General features: G+C 47.7%; 1 protein-coding gene across 1 annotated transcript; it reads left to right on the top strand.

Annotated features, from left to right (window-relative positions):
• The first annotated feature begins 4,014 nt into the window (after positions 1-4,014).
• LOC142204222 (olfactory receptor 5J3-like) lies at positions 4,015-8,408 on the top strand. Its single transcript, XM_075275532.1, has 2 exons — positions 4,015-4,934; positions 8,366-8,408. Exons 1-2 carry the CDS (start codon positions 4,015-4,017, stop codon positions 8,406-8,408), a joined length of 963 nt encoding a protein of 320 aa, XP_075131633.1.
• The last annotated feature ends 6,130 nt before the right edge of the window (positions 8,409-14,538 follow it).

Genomic DNA, 14,538 nt, shown 5'->3' with positions numbered 1-14,538 from the left:
GATTGACGGAGCCCAAATTTTTGCAACATTTTCTACCCAGTGAGGATCAATAACTCTTCTTCTGAGGTCCTCAGATATCTCCTTTGTGCCATGATACACTTCCACAGATACAGCTTGCATAGGACCCTTGATGAAGCCATGCGGCTAGCGATATAAGTAAGATTTCTGGCCCACCTATGGAGACATTACATTACCTACCATATTTCTTCTATACTTGCATGGTGGGCTACGGATTTTCATATCAATGTTCTCTCTTCTTTCATTTATAATTTTAGGTCCTCTTTTAGTTTTGATGGCTGTGACATAGCAGATACAACCATTCTCCAGAACAGGGTGTTTTTTTGCTCTTATATCGTTCTGGAGTTGTTTGCATCGCATTTTTAATTGGGCCTTAATGTAATTGGTTTTGTGCCTGTTTAATGTCATTTTGAATAAAGTTTGCACATTTGAATGTCTGCAGAGTCAGATCGAGGCAGAAGAAGCTTCCAAAGTCGTCTTGGCCAGAGCGATAAGACTCGTATCACCTGTGAGATGTACGGAGGTGGTTTCGCCATGGTGTGGAGGTATTATATTAATTGGTAAGTTATACATGGGGCAAATTATTTAGGGCTGTGGGTAAAGTGGGGTAAATGTTGGGGTTGAGCCGATCTTGAGATTTCAGGACCGATTTTAAAATCCGATTTCCGATCATTTTCCAGCCAATCGTGAAATTTGCTCGATCGCCGATCGGGATCCGATCTTTTCCGATCCCGATCGCTCAACCCTAGTAGATATCCAATAATGTATCTGTCACGGGATGGTTAGAGTCTATACTATAGGCAATGTGTAATATATATTTCATGTGGAATGTATTCTCTAACCTGTTGTATACATCAATGTGTAGTTGGCTGATTGGGGTCTAGTGTGTTAGTACATTGTATGCAAATACCTCTAACTAGTGAGGACCAGTGAGGACAATGGGTGGAGATAATCTGATCAGTGTCTCCAAGAAGATGTTGGATGTTGCATTGTCCATAGTAGACAGGGAGTCTGCTCTCCTTGGTATAGGTGAGGGGGGAAGGATCTGTGACTCAGCCCTTCCCACCCACAGATATAGGTGTAACAGTCTTAGTATATAGTTAGCAGTTAGTATGTGTTAGCCGGCCTGTGCACAGCTCTGCAGAGAGCCAGGACTTAGTTACAGGACCAAGGAACCAAAGTTATCATTGGATTGTGACTTCTGTGGACTTATTGTTATTACGGTTGATGTGACCGCCGCCGGCTACTAACTTTGTGGATTACAATAAATTGCTGTTGTCTCCCGACCTCTTGCGTCTGTGTTGATTCAAAAGACCATCCGGAGGAAGACGTATACCTTTGCTCCGTGACAACTGGTTGGCAGCGGTGGGATCAACAGCGGACAGCGAGATGGACTACAGCAGCTCAGCGATTAATGGAGCCACAACCTCAGAATACAGGAACTGGACTATGGCAAGTCTACAAGTAAGGGCCCGGGAACTAAACCTGAGTTACCAGGGAAGAACGAAAGAGCAACTGATCGAGGCACTGGAGGAGATGACCCTGCAAAGCGACCATGAGGAGGGCTGCCCCCAGGAGACAGTAGAGATACAGGAGTGGCAGGTACAGACCCAAAAGAGCAGATGGGTTGTTTTGTATGAGGAGGAGTTGGCAGTGCTGGGGCTAGGAGCAACTGCAGAGCAAAGGAGTAGAGCATTACAGAGGGCTCAGGAAACGGAGAAGGAGGAACAGAGAATGGCGCATGAAAAGGAAAGAATGGCGCATGAAATGCGAATGGCTGAGATAACTACGCGGAATTATAATCAAACGTCGGCCCCCAGCCCAACAGTGAGAGAACCACCATATGTCTCCCATAAACACTTCAAGACCTTTGAGGAAGCGGCTGGGGATGTTGATGGATATTTTCAGGACTTCGAACACCAGTGCCACCTGATGGAAGTCCCAGAGAAGGATTGGGTCCGGTATCTGGTGGGGCACCTACGAGATGGGGCTGCGGAAGCTCTCAGAGCCATGGACCCTAGTGATCAGCGGGACTATGAGGCCATTAAAAGAGCGGTGCAGAAGTATTATGCCGTCACTCCAGAGACCTACCGAGTTCAATTCCGCTCTTTGTCTTACAATGGGGGAAGCTCCTTCCACATGTTCGCCCACAAGTTGAAGCAAGCATGCAAGCGCTGGCTAGAAGGAGAGGAGGCTGTCACAGTCGATAAGATCCTCCAAGTCATACTTAAGGAACAGTTCTTTTCCCAGTGCCCCGCTGAGATCCGTGAGTGGGTGCTGGAACGGAACCCAGCCACAGTGGAGCAAGCTGCTTCCCTTGCAGATGAGGGCCTGACCATCAAGCCGCAGTGGAAGAGGTTGTTTGCAGAGGAGCGGAAAACTACCACAGTCCGCCAGACACCCTTCATCCAGCCACCCACCTTTCGTGCCCGGCCTCAGGATTACAATTCCCCCTCTACCCCTGCCCCAGCCCATCGGCCTCCAGCTATGAACAACCCTGTCCCTAGACAACGACCTACTGGAAGAATGCTAGAGCGCAGATGTTTTGGGTGCGGGCGGCCTGGACATTTGCAAGCTAGTTGCCCTGTTAACATGGGGGCACGGGCCACCGTGGCATCCCGGCCTATTCACTACCTGGGAACCACCCCTAGGACTGAAAGTTTGGCCCCATTTCCAGATGACTCCATGAATGACCCATCTGTTCCACCTCCAGGGGTCTATGGGATTCAGCCTTCCGCCACACATCCCGCAAACCTTCAGCGGAAGCACTTGCAGGAGGTCCTACTGGATGGCCGAACAGTTGTTGGATTCCGGGACTCGGGAGCTTTCCTAACGGTAGCGGACCCCCGAGTGGTTCGACCCGAGGCCCTAGAGGAGGGCCCTGGCCTTTCTATCGAGTTGGCAGGAGGTACTCGGAAACGTATTCCTAAAGCTACCGTGGAACTCGACTATGGTTATGGACCAAAACGATGCACAATTGGTGTGATGAGCGGGCTGCCGGCCGATGTTCTGTTAGGCAACGATGTTGGAAATCTACAGTGCCACTTTGTGGGAGCAGTGACCCGAAGCCAAGCTCAGAGAGACGCCAACATGGATCCACCGGATTTTTTGCCAGATGCCAGCCCTTCAACTCTACAACTTTACCATTCAGCACCGCCGAGGGAACCAACACCAGAACGCAGATGGGTTATCCCGGCAGGAGGACATATGAGCTATAGAGACTGATGTGCATTCCCCAATTTACCTGTGTAGGCCAATTGTGTCATGCACATGTTTTGAGAGGGGGAGGGGTTGTCACGGGATGGTTAGAGTCTATACTATAGGCAATGTGTAATATATATTTCATGTGGAATGTATTCTCTAACCTGTTATATACATCAATGTGTAGTTGGCTGATTAGGGTCTAGTGTGTTAGTACATTGTATGCAAATACCTCTAACTAGTGAGGACCAGTGAGGACAATGGGTGGAGATAATCTGATCAGTGTCTCCAAGAAGATGTTGGATGGTGCATTGTCCATAGTAGACAGGGAGTCTGCTCTCCTTGGTATAGGTGAGGGGGGAAGGATCTGTGACTCAGCCCTTCCCACCCACAGATATAGGTGTAACAGTCTTAGTATATAGCTAGCAGTTAGTATGTGTTAGCCGGCCTGTGCACAGCTCTGCAGAGAGCCAGGACTTAGTTACAGGACCAAGGAACCAAAGTTATCATTGGATTGTGACTTCTGTGGACTTATTGTTATTACGGTTGATGTGACCGCCGCCGGCTACTAACTTTGTGGATTACAATAAATTGCTGTTGTCTCCCGACCTCTTGCGTCTGTGTTGATTCAAAAGACCATCCGGAGGAAGACGTATACCTTTGCTCCGTGACAGTATCTTTGTTCCATAATCTCCAGACCATCATTGATTCTCATCACAATACACGTCCTACTTCCAGTCCTCTTATTTTTGTATCTCATAGGACCCCTTGATGTCTGTATAGACCAACCACTGAATGGACGTCACTAACAGGACGCGGCTCACAGAGTTCATGTTTTCAGGACTGACTGACAATAAGAATCTCGCCCCCTTCCTCTTCGTAGTCTTCTTTTTTCTCTACGTGATGACCATCATGGCAAACATTGGCCTGCTTACTATTGTCCAAACCACCTCGAGTCTCCAGATCCCAATGTACTACCTTCTGAGTTACCTCTCCGTGGTGGACGTCTTCTATTGCTCTGTCATAACCCCTAAACTGATTGCGGACCTCATCTCCGAGAGAAAGACTATCTCTTTTGAAGGTTGTGCTTTGCAATTTTTCTTCTATTGTTCGCTGGTGGCCACTGAGTCCGTTCTCCTCTCGATCATGTCCTATGACCGCTATGTCGCCATCCGCCACCCACTCCATTACATGTCCATAATGACTAAGAAGAAGTGTCTACATCTTGTATGTGTGGCCTTATCCAGTGGTGTCTTTCAATCCTCGGTGCAGACCATCTGTACCTTCACTCTAACATTCTGTGGGTCAAACTTCATCCACCACTTCTACTGCGATATCTTCCCAGTTCTGCAACTAACCTGCTCAGATAATTCTGTCTGCAACATGATAACTGTCTACATTGTCTGTATTTTTGCACTAGGCCCATGCTTGACCATCCTACTTTCCTACCTACTGATAGTCTTCTCAGTTTCACGCATAAAATCAGCCAATGGTAGGAGGAAAGCCTTCAGTACCTGTTCCTCACACCTCATGTGCGTCTGTATTTTCCATGGTTGCATATTTTTCACCTACTTTCGTTCTCCTTCCAGAGACTTTACACTACGAGATAAGGTGGCTTCTGTCCTCTACACGACTTTGACACCAATGTTGAACCCTCTTATATATAGTATGAGGAACCAAGACGTGAAACGGACCATCATAGCTTTGGTTCAGAAGCATTTAGACGTGTATACAATGTTCCACCGATTCTTAGGGTCAGGGATCTTCAATCGTAACAGAAAGTCCACATCGATGCCCTAGATCCCTCACAGTTTCAGGTTATCAGAGTGGACTCACTGGAGAATTCTAGTATCCCATTAATATTATAAATGTGAAAGTTTGTGAGTTTGGATGTTTGTGTGTTTGGATGTTTGTGAGTTTGGATGTTTGTGAGTTTGGATGTTTGTGGGTTTGGATGTTTGTTCCTCAATCACAGCCAAACAGCTGAACGGATTTAGGTCAGATTGCACACATACCTAGATATTCACTAGGAAGGAGAAATAGGCTACTTCTTAGGTCCCACACTCAGCCAGTATCCCGACCACAACCGGCGAACGTTCTCTCTGCCTCCGCTGTAGGACCTGACATGACGTCATCCCAGGTCTTTCAGCTGGGCTGCGATTGCATGCCTGCAGTCTGGGGGCAGGCCGCAGGGGAAGCCGAGCGGCCTGATAGGTTCCTGGCATTGCGGCACCAGTCACCAAGTCCACGCCGGAGAAAATGGCGGTTTCTCCCGGGTCCCGAGCGACGACACCAAGCCGGCCGGCAGAAGTTCTCGCCGCGTCAGCACACATTCGCCAGACGGCCGTATAAGCAGCAGGGATTTGCCGTCGGGAGGAACAGCCCGTACCTCCGTAACACCTCTTCACTGAGTACATCGTCCCTGGTGCTGTACGCCCTGTGCCAGCCCTGTAAATGAAGCACAGCCTACACTGCCACATTGCAGGGCCAAGATGCCCTGTAGCGGCCTCCAGGTAGGACTTGCTGTCTTCGGGGATTAGGGGCTTTCACAGTGCATGGGGGGGAGGGAAGAGGGATGTTGGGGGCCCGGGGATGAACAGGGTTGTTGGTGAGGGGGGGAGGGAAAAGGGATGTTGGGGGTCTGGGGATGAAGAGGGTTGTTGTTGGGAGGGGGATGGGAAAAGGGATGTTGGGGTCCGGGGATGTAGAGCATACCTCCCAACCGTCCCGATTTCCGCGGGACAGTCACGATTTGGGTGACATGTCCCGCGGTCCCGGTTGGAGGGAGGTATGTCCCGATTTCAACTCAGATCTGTGTCCAGGGGACGCAGATCTGAGTTGAACACATATGCGGCTGAAGCAAGGAGCTGACACAGGTCAGCTCCTCGCTTCGCCGCTGCCCGCCTCTCTCCCTGACACACGCGGCTGAAGCTGCTCGCGTACTCGCTTCGCCGCTGCGTCTCTCTCTCTCGCTGACACATGCGGCTGAAGCGAGGAGCTGACCTGTGTCAGCTCCTCGCTTCGCCGCTGCCGCCGGCTCCTGGCTTGTAGACGCGATGTACAAGCCAGGAGCCGGCGGCAGCAGCGAAGCGAGGAGCTGACACAGGTCAGCTCCTCGCTTCAGCCGCATGTGTCAGCGAGAGAGAGATGCAGCGGCGAAGCGAGCACGGGAGCAGCTTCAGCCGCATGTGTCAGGGAGAGAGGCGGGCAGAGAGCGGAGGAGAAGGTAAGTTTAATGTGGAGGTGGAACGTGAATCTGGGGGCAGATGAAGGAGAGGACAGCATGACACTGGGGGCAGAGATGGAGAGGACATGAATCTGGGGGCAGAGATGGAGGGACAGGAATCTGGGGACAGAGATGTGGGACATGAATCTGGGGGCAGAGATGTGGGACATGAATCTGGGGGCAGAGATGTGGGACATGAATCTGGGGGCAGAGATGTGGGACATGAATCTGGGGGCAGAGATGGAGGGACATGAATCTGGGGGCAGAGATGGAGTGGACATGAAACTGGGGGCAGAGATGTGGGGACATGAATCTGGGGGCAGAGATGGAGTGGACATGAAACTGGGGGCAGAGATGGAGAGGACATGAATCTGAGGGCAGAGATGGGGGACATGAATCTGGGGGAAGAGATGGGAGACATGAATCTGGGGGCAGAGATGGAGAGGACATGAATCTGGGGGCAGAGATGGAGAGGACATGAATCTGGGGCAGAGATGGAGGGACATGAATCTGGGGGGAGAGATGTGGGGACATGAATCTGGGGGAAGAGATGGAGGGACATGAATCTGGGGGCAGAGATGGAGGGACATGAATTTGGGGGCAGAGATGGAGGGACATGAATTTGGGGGCAGAGATGTGGGGACATGAATCTGGGGGTAGAGATGGAGAGGACATGAATCTGGGGGCAGAGATGTGGGGACATGAATCTGGGGGCAGAGATGTGGGGACATGAATCTGGGGGTAGAGATGGAGAGGACATGAATCTGGGGGCAGAGATGGAGAGGACATGAATCTGGGGGCAGAGATGGAAGAGGGACATGAAACTGGGGGCAGATGAAGGGTGTATATGAAACTGGGGGAGAGATAGAGGGGGGACATATAATTTACGGGTGACTGTAGGAGGATTATACTGTGTGCGGGCACATGAAAAATTAACGAGTAGGCGGGGTCAACACAAAAGTGGGCGGGGCTAAATTTGCCGCGGCGCGCTATGCGCGCTATACTCTTTCGGTTCTTCAAAAGTTGGGAGATATGGTAGAGGGTTGTTGGGGCGGGGAGGGGGGGAGGGGGAAAGGGATGTTGGAGGTCCAGTAGGGAAAGGGGAGCCAGGTATTCAGTGGTGGGCCCGCAGGGAACTGTGGTAGGGGTGCAGCGGGGGGTGCTTTGCATATCTTCAACTGGTGGGGGTCATTGTCGCGAGTCGCGGAGAAGGGACGGTGGAGCATTTGGCCAGGACTGGCGACAAAGGGTGCCCCACAGCGGGGAAGACACATGGGGGCGTGCGTTGAAGATGGTGGGCCCGGGCATTCGCAGGAGGTGGGTTGTGCAGGGGATGGCGGATGAATTTGTGGGTACTGCTAGTATTTAATATTTAAAGGGGTTGTCCACACATAGGCAACTAAAGTTTAAAGGGGTTGTCCAGGAATTGGTCAAACTTACTGCCACTGGTTACCCTTAGCAATCACATGTAGCACAGGACATATGGTGGCAAGACTTATGGCAAGACCTTGAACGAACATTGGTGGTGGACACTTGAGCACCAGGACAAGTGAGTATGTTTTTGTTTTTTTATGTTTCCCCCTACTCCGGCCACTTATGGGATTTATCTAATTCCTGCACAATCCCTTTAACCACTGGTTTCTGAAAGATTCTACATCTGACAACCCACTTATATGAGGACGGGATCGGCACAGTGATTCAGCTTTCGCAATTGAAACCATTGACCTGACTCCTCAACTTTTTGAGAAGATTCCTACCAATTTATACGTTTCTGAAAGTTTGCAACCCGAGCATGAATTATCACAGATAGTTCAACAATTTTTTTTCTGTGACCACTTTGGTTATGGGGATCTGAAGGGTTTCCTCATCTGTGGGAGGTTCACATGGAGTCGTATAGCTCAGGAATGGTGAGGGTTAGAGAGAAATATCCAACTGTCTCAGAATCAGTAGAGCGGATCCGTAGGACAGAAAGAGTTGGTGACGGAGGAGGGGGTGACATGGTTGTCTTAAACAGAATGTCCCAATGTCGGTGTGTGTTGGCTGAGACAAGTAAATAGAAATCATTTGATATTTGCGTTACATTCACGGACGGCACGTGGATGTATCTGTGTCCGCCACAGACCAAGAACTTTCAATGAATGAGACCACAAAATCATGAATAGGACCGGTCCTCTGGGCATATCCCCTCCCCCCACATAGACCTCGGTCATGTACATTGGGCCAGCCATAAGAAATCCTAATCTCCCTGATATATAGAAGTGTATGACCAGAGGAAACAGGGTTAAGGAGATATCATCACTCCTTAGGGAGAGACCACCATGTTAGGTGTGTGGAGTCTTATTAAGCCATAGACGCTCCACTGTGAGGGATCATGGGAAGAATATGCAAATCTGTCTTCCATGATGTAACTAGGAAGACCGTGCCTCAGTCATACAGCCCAATACAGTGCGCTCCCTTTAACATCATGCCCGACCTTCCCAGAGGCCTCTGCTGCAATGATGTGGGATTTTACCAAGTACCAAATAGATCGAAACAGCTGTCCTCGGCAGAGAGACTGTACTTAGTAAAATCCCACATCATTGCAGCAAAGGCCTCTGGGAAGATCGGGCATGATGTTAAAGGGAGCGCACTGTATTGGGCTGTATGACTGAGGCACGGTCTTCCTAGTTACATCATGGAAGACAGATTTGCATATTCTTCCCATGATCCCTCTCATGGCTTAATAAGACTCCACACACCTACATGGAGCTCTCTCCCTAAGGAGTGACGATATCCCCTTAAAGGGGCTCTATCAGCAAAATCATGCTGCTAGAGCCCCACATATGCGCGAATAGCCTTTAAAAAGGCTATTCAGGCACCGTAAATGTTATATTACACTACCCCCCCCAGTTTTAAAATAATACCCTAAAAAAGAATGTGATCTACTTACGCATCGTGCACTGTGGGCAGGCATTCAGGGTGCGCCGTCTTCTTCATCCACGCCTCTTCTCCCTCTGACGTCCTCCGATCCCGTCTTCCTCCGGCGCTCGCAAACTGACACTGATAAAAAAAATGGCCTGGGCGCCTGCGCAGTAGCCGTAGTAGAAGCCGCATGCTACTGCGCATGCACCCAGGCCATTTTTTTTATATCCATGTCAGTTCGCGAGCGCCAGAGGAGGACGGGACTAGAGGACATCGGAGGAAGAAGAGGCGTGGATGAAGAAGAAAACACACCCTGAATACCCGCAGCGTGCACGATGCGTAAGTAGATCACATTCTTTTTTAGGGTATTATTTTAAAACTGGGGGGTAGTTTAATATAACTTTAGCGGTGCCTGAATAGCCTTTTTAAAGGCTTCACACATATGTGGACTCTATCAGCATGATTTTGCTGATAGATATATGGTAATGTGTCAGACGTCACGTGGTCTGAGATATTACCATTTAGGCCCAAAGCCTGTGCTACCAGTAACATATAGGCCAGAAGCCTGTGCTAGCAGTAACAGGCTATTACTACTAGCACAGGCTTCAGGTGTGTAACACTGTTTATTATGTTCCCTCTCCTTGGGCTCCGATTATTATACTCAGGGATCTAAAAAAAAAACCAGAGTAAAATAATAGCGGTAGTGGGATCACGGCCTGGGCCCGGACCTATTCACTACCTGCCGCCGTGGCCTATAGTAGAAGTGGAAACGGGGGTGGCAGTGAGCAGGTCCAGGGCGGTAGGTAAATAGGCCGATACCTGTTGCGGATACTCCAGCAGGTAGCGGCTTATTATAAAACAAAAAAAAAGTTATTTTATTCACCGACCTCGCGCTGCTCCCTCTGCCGCCTCCTCTTCCCCCGGCAGTAAGACGTCTGCGTCTTAGGGTAGGCGGTGTGATGACGCCACCTGCTCTCCTTTGTTAGTTTAGAGAAAAAAAGTAAAAAAGATAAAATAAATCGCCCGTCCTGCTCTGGCTGACATCGCATGCCCTGGGGTCCTTCATAGGGGGTTGCAGAATATTAGAATGCACTGGATGCACTCTTGCCATTTTTGGGGGGCTTTTTTGTTCAATCTTACAAATGTGACTTTGTTCTTACACTACAGCATATGGCGGTGTTATATTCCTATTCTGGATCTTCTGTTGCCTGTCATCTGATTTACCATATATGCTCGAGTATAAGCCGAATTTTTCAGCCCAGTTTTTGTGCTGAAAAAGCCCCCCTTGGCTTATACTCGAGTCAGCAAAAAAAAAAAAATATTTTTTTTTAGGAGGGTGAGGGGGAGGGGGTCTATGATCAGCCACAATATCAATGTGTAGAATCTCCCATAAAATAGTGCAAAAAAAAAAATAAAAAAAATAAAAAAAAAATAAAAGTTCTTAATCCCTCCTTTCCCTAGAATACATACAAAAGTAGAGAATTACTGTGACACACATACACATTAGGTCTCCCTGTGTCTGACCTGCTCGGTCTACTGAATATAGGGGATCTGCAGTGCTCCTGTTCCGTCGGGAAGGGGTTAATAGGGCACAGCCAGACTGAATTCCAAGTGGGGGAAGAAAAAACAGTCCTCAAGCTCAGGGAAGGGGCAGACAGACAACCAAAACACCCCCTCCCCTTCCCCAGCATCTACTGCACCCAAAAACTCCGACCATTTTCATTTTTGAAATTTTCCAGTAGATGCCGCATTTCCCCCCTCGGCTTATACTCGAGTCAATAAGTTTTCCCAGTTTTTTGTAGTAAAATTAGGGGCCTCGGCTTATATTCGGGTCGGCTTATACTCGAGTATATACGGTAAGTGAAATTGACTTACAGCATCAGCTGGGCAGAGCTGACTGTGCATGCCCGCACTACAAGAAAATGGCCGCTTACAGTCAAAGCGTGGGCATGCACAGTCGGCTCTGCCCACGCCCGATGCCTGGCAGAGTGAATTCAGAGCCGGAAGATGCCGCGGGGAAGCTGCACGGAGAAGACTTCTAAAGGTAGGAGAAGAACCAGCGTTGATTGGCCGACTGTATAGCATTCGGCCAATCAACACTGGTTCTGCATCAAATGTTTCCATTCGAACAGCTAGTAGTACTCGATCGAGTACGAGTATTTCAAATACCATAGTATTCGATCGAATACCTACTCGATCAAACACTACTCGCTCATCTCTAGTAAATACCTCATAAGTAGAGATGGACAAACCTTGCCAGATTAGTTTTGCAAATATTCATGAGGTTTGATGTGAAAATTTGTTTTGGCCTTATTCAGCCCAAACCGAAAGTTAGAGGAGTCACGTAAAAATTTAAAAAGGACAATACTCTCCATTCTTGGTCTTCGTCGCAGGATCCTCCATTATTGCAGTGTCCTCTCCCAGCCCCCAGTGAATACAAGAGGACACCACAATGTCAAAGGACATGTGACCAAGGCCAGGAGAGGGGAGCATTGTTTTTTTGGGATTATTTTTACGCATCTTCCCTGGTCCTCACATACAATAATCATCATGAGCAGATTCATGGGTGGAAAAACCCAAAAAATTTGAGTTTGGTCAAGTCCAAGAACATTGCGATCCACCTCAATCAGACATTCAGCCATACATGGATTGTATCTCGCACAGCTTTCCTGATGTCCTTATTCCTCAGACTGTATATAATGGGGTTAACCATAGGGGTAAACACAGTATACAGCAGGGAGAGGATCTTACTTATGGTCGATGTTTGTCTCTTTGTTGGAAAAACATAAACACTGAACATGGTCCAGTAGAATATGGAGACCACGGTGAGGTGGGAGCTACAGGTGGAGAAGGCTTTCTGTCTACCAATACTGGACGGGATCCTCAAGATGCCAACTATAATATTACTATAACAGTTTATAATGATTATAGTTGGAACAATAACCAAAGGAATACTCAGCAAATACATCTCCAGCTGGACAACAAAGGTGTCAGAACAAGACAGTTCCAGGATCGGAACAAGATCACAGAATAGATGGTCAATGATATTTGGTCCACAGAAGATCAACATGGATGGTGTGGTGGTGGCCATCAAGGCAATCAAAAAACTTAAGAACCAACACATAGCGGCCAGTTTTACACAATATTCACTGGTCATTATAGAAGCATAGTGAAGAGGGTTACAGATGGCCACATATCTGTCGTAAGACATCACCGTGAGAAGAAGACACTCAAATCCCTCCGAGACACAAAAGAAATAAAACTGAGTCATGCAGCCGACAAAACTGATGGTCCCTCCATTAACCAGTAGGATGTGCAGCATCTTGGGGACAATATCTGTGGGTAATAAGATGTCACTGATGGAGAGTTGTGAGATGAAGAAGTACATTGGAGTCTGGAGGATCTTACTGGTGGACACCAAGGTGATGATCAGGAGGTTCCCACATATTGTCACACCAAAAATAACAAGGAACAAGAAAAACAGGAAATCCCTTAAAAGTTGACTAACGTTGAATCCTAAGAGGAAAAACTCAGTGACCGCAGTGAGATTTGTCTGCAAATAGAATGGAATAAGTCAGAAGAGCTTGACCACCTCCTGCCCTGTGACGTACTATTAACCATCTGAGAACCTCTCACACAAAGTGACTTACTATTAAGGCGAAATGCGCAATATGCATTAAACCAAAATTTGACCGGTGCAAAAATATGGGCACCTCAACAGAAAAGTGACATTAATATTTAGTAGATCCTCCTTTTGCAGAGATAACAGCCTCTAGTCGCTTCCTGGAGCTTTTAATCAGTTCCTGGATCCTGGATAAAGGGATTTTGGACCATTTCTTTCTACAAAACAATTCAAGTTCAGTTAAGTTTGATGGTCGCCGAACATGGACAGCCCGCTCTCAAATGATCTGAAAACAAAGATTGTTCAACATAGTTGTTCAGGGGAAGGATACAAAAAGCTGTCTCAGAGATTTAACCTGTCAGTTTCCACTGTGAGGAACATAGTAAGGAAATGGAAGACCACAGGGACAGTTCTTGTTAAGCCCAGAAGTGGCAGGCCAAGAAAAATATCAGAAAGGCAGAGAAGAAGAATGGTGAGAACAGTCAAGGACAATCCACAGACACCTCCAAAGAGCTGCAGCATCATCTTGCTGCAGATGGTGTCACTGTGCATCGGTCAGCTATACAGCGCACTTTGCACAAGGAGAAGCTGTATGGGAGAGTGATGAGAAAGAAGCCGTTTCTGCACGTACGCCACAAACAGAGTTGCCTGAGGTATGAAAAAGCACATTTGGAGAAGCCAACTTCATTTTGGAAACAAAAATTGAGTTGTTTGGTTATAAAAAAAGGCGTTATGCATGGCGTCCAAAAAGAAAGAGCATTCCAAGAAAAACACTTGCTACCCACTGTAAGATTTGGTGGAGGTTCCATCATGCTTTGGGGCTGTGTGGCCAATGCCGGCATCGGGAATCTTGTTAAAGTTGAGAGTCGCATGGATTCCACTCAGTATCAGCAGATTCTTGAGAATAATGTTCAAGAATCAGTGACGAAGTTGAAGTTACGCCGGGGATGGATATTTCAGCAAGACAATGATCCAAAACACTGCTCCAAATCCTCAGGCATTCATGCAGAGGAACAATTACAATGTTCTGGAATGGCCATCCCAGTCCCCAGACCTGAATATCATTTCAAGGGGAAACAAGGGGGGGAGGGAAAATTTGGGTTCAACTTGCAAAATAATGTAGAAAAATGATGTAATTCACGTTCTTGAAAGAGTAATGCACGGAGAGTTCTTGCGGCCCAAGAAACTTGTAATCAGAAACTTCTCAAAAATTGTAAAACTCCAGCATAAACGTCCTTTTTCATAAAAAATAACTTTTAATTGGAAATTTAAAGTTAAAAAATCCACAAGTGTCTCTTAAGCAACCTCTGAGAAATAGAATATGCTATACAGTGAGCTACATTGAATAACTAACAGATGTTAGTAGACACTGACTGACGCGTTTCGACACATGATGTGTCTTAGTCGTAGCCTAATGTGAATTGAAAGGTTGCTCAATATATGGGCATGCAAGGAATGTTAAATTACAGACCGGTGTGGATGGAAGAAGTAACCTCCCAATTAAAATACACATGGTCACATGTAAGTAATGCATGTCCACAGATTGAGAACAGCAACACAGACAAACATA

This window comes from Leptodactylus fuscus, chromosome 5 (genome assembly GCF_031893055.1).
Source record: "Leptodactylus fuscus isolate aLepFus1 chromosome 5, aLepFus1.hap2, whole genome shotgun sequence".
In the NCBI taxonomy this organism is placed as follows: Eukaryota; Metazoa; Chordata; class Amphibia; order Anura; family Leptodactylidae; genus Leptodactylus; species Leptodactylus fuscus.
This window is presented reverse-complemented; position numbering and strand designations above follow the sequence as displayed.

What these genes read in the sequence shown, in the direction of transcription:
- LOC142204222 (XM_075275532.1), top strand. Translation starts at nt 4,015, where the DNA reads ATGGACGTCACTAACAGGACGCGGCTCACAGAGTTCATGTTTTCAGGA. An exon ending in ATCATAGCTTTGGTTCAGAA is followed by an intron (nt 4,935 to 8,365) that starts GCATTTAGACGT and finishes TGAGGGTTAGAG; the next exon opens with AGAAATATCCAACTGTCTCA.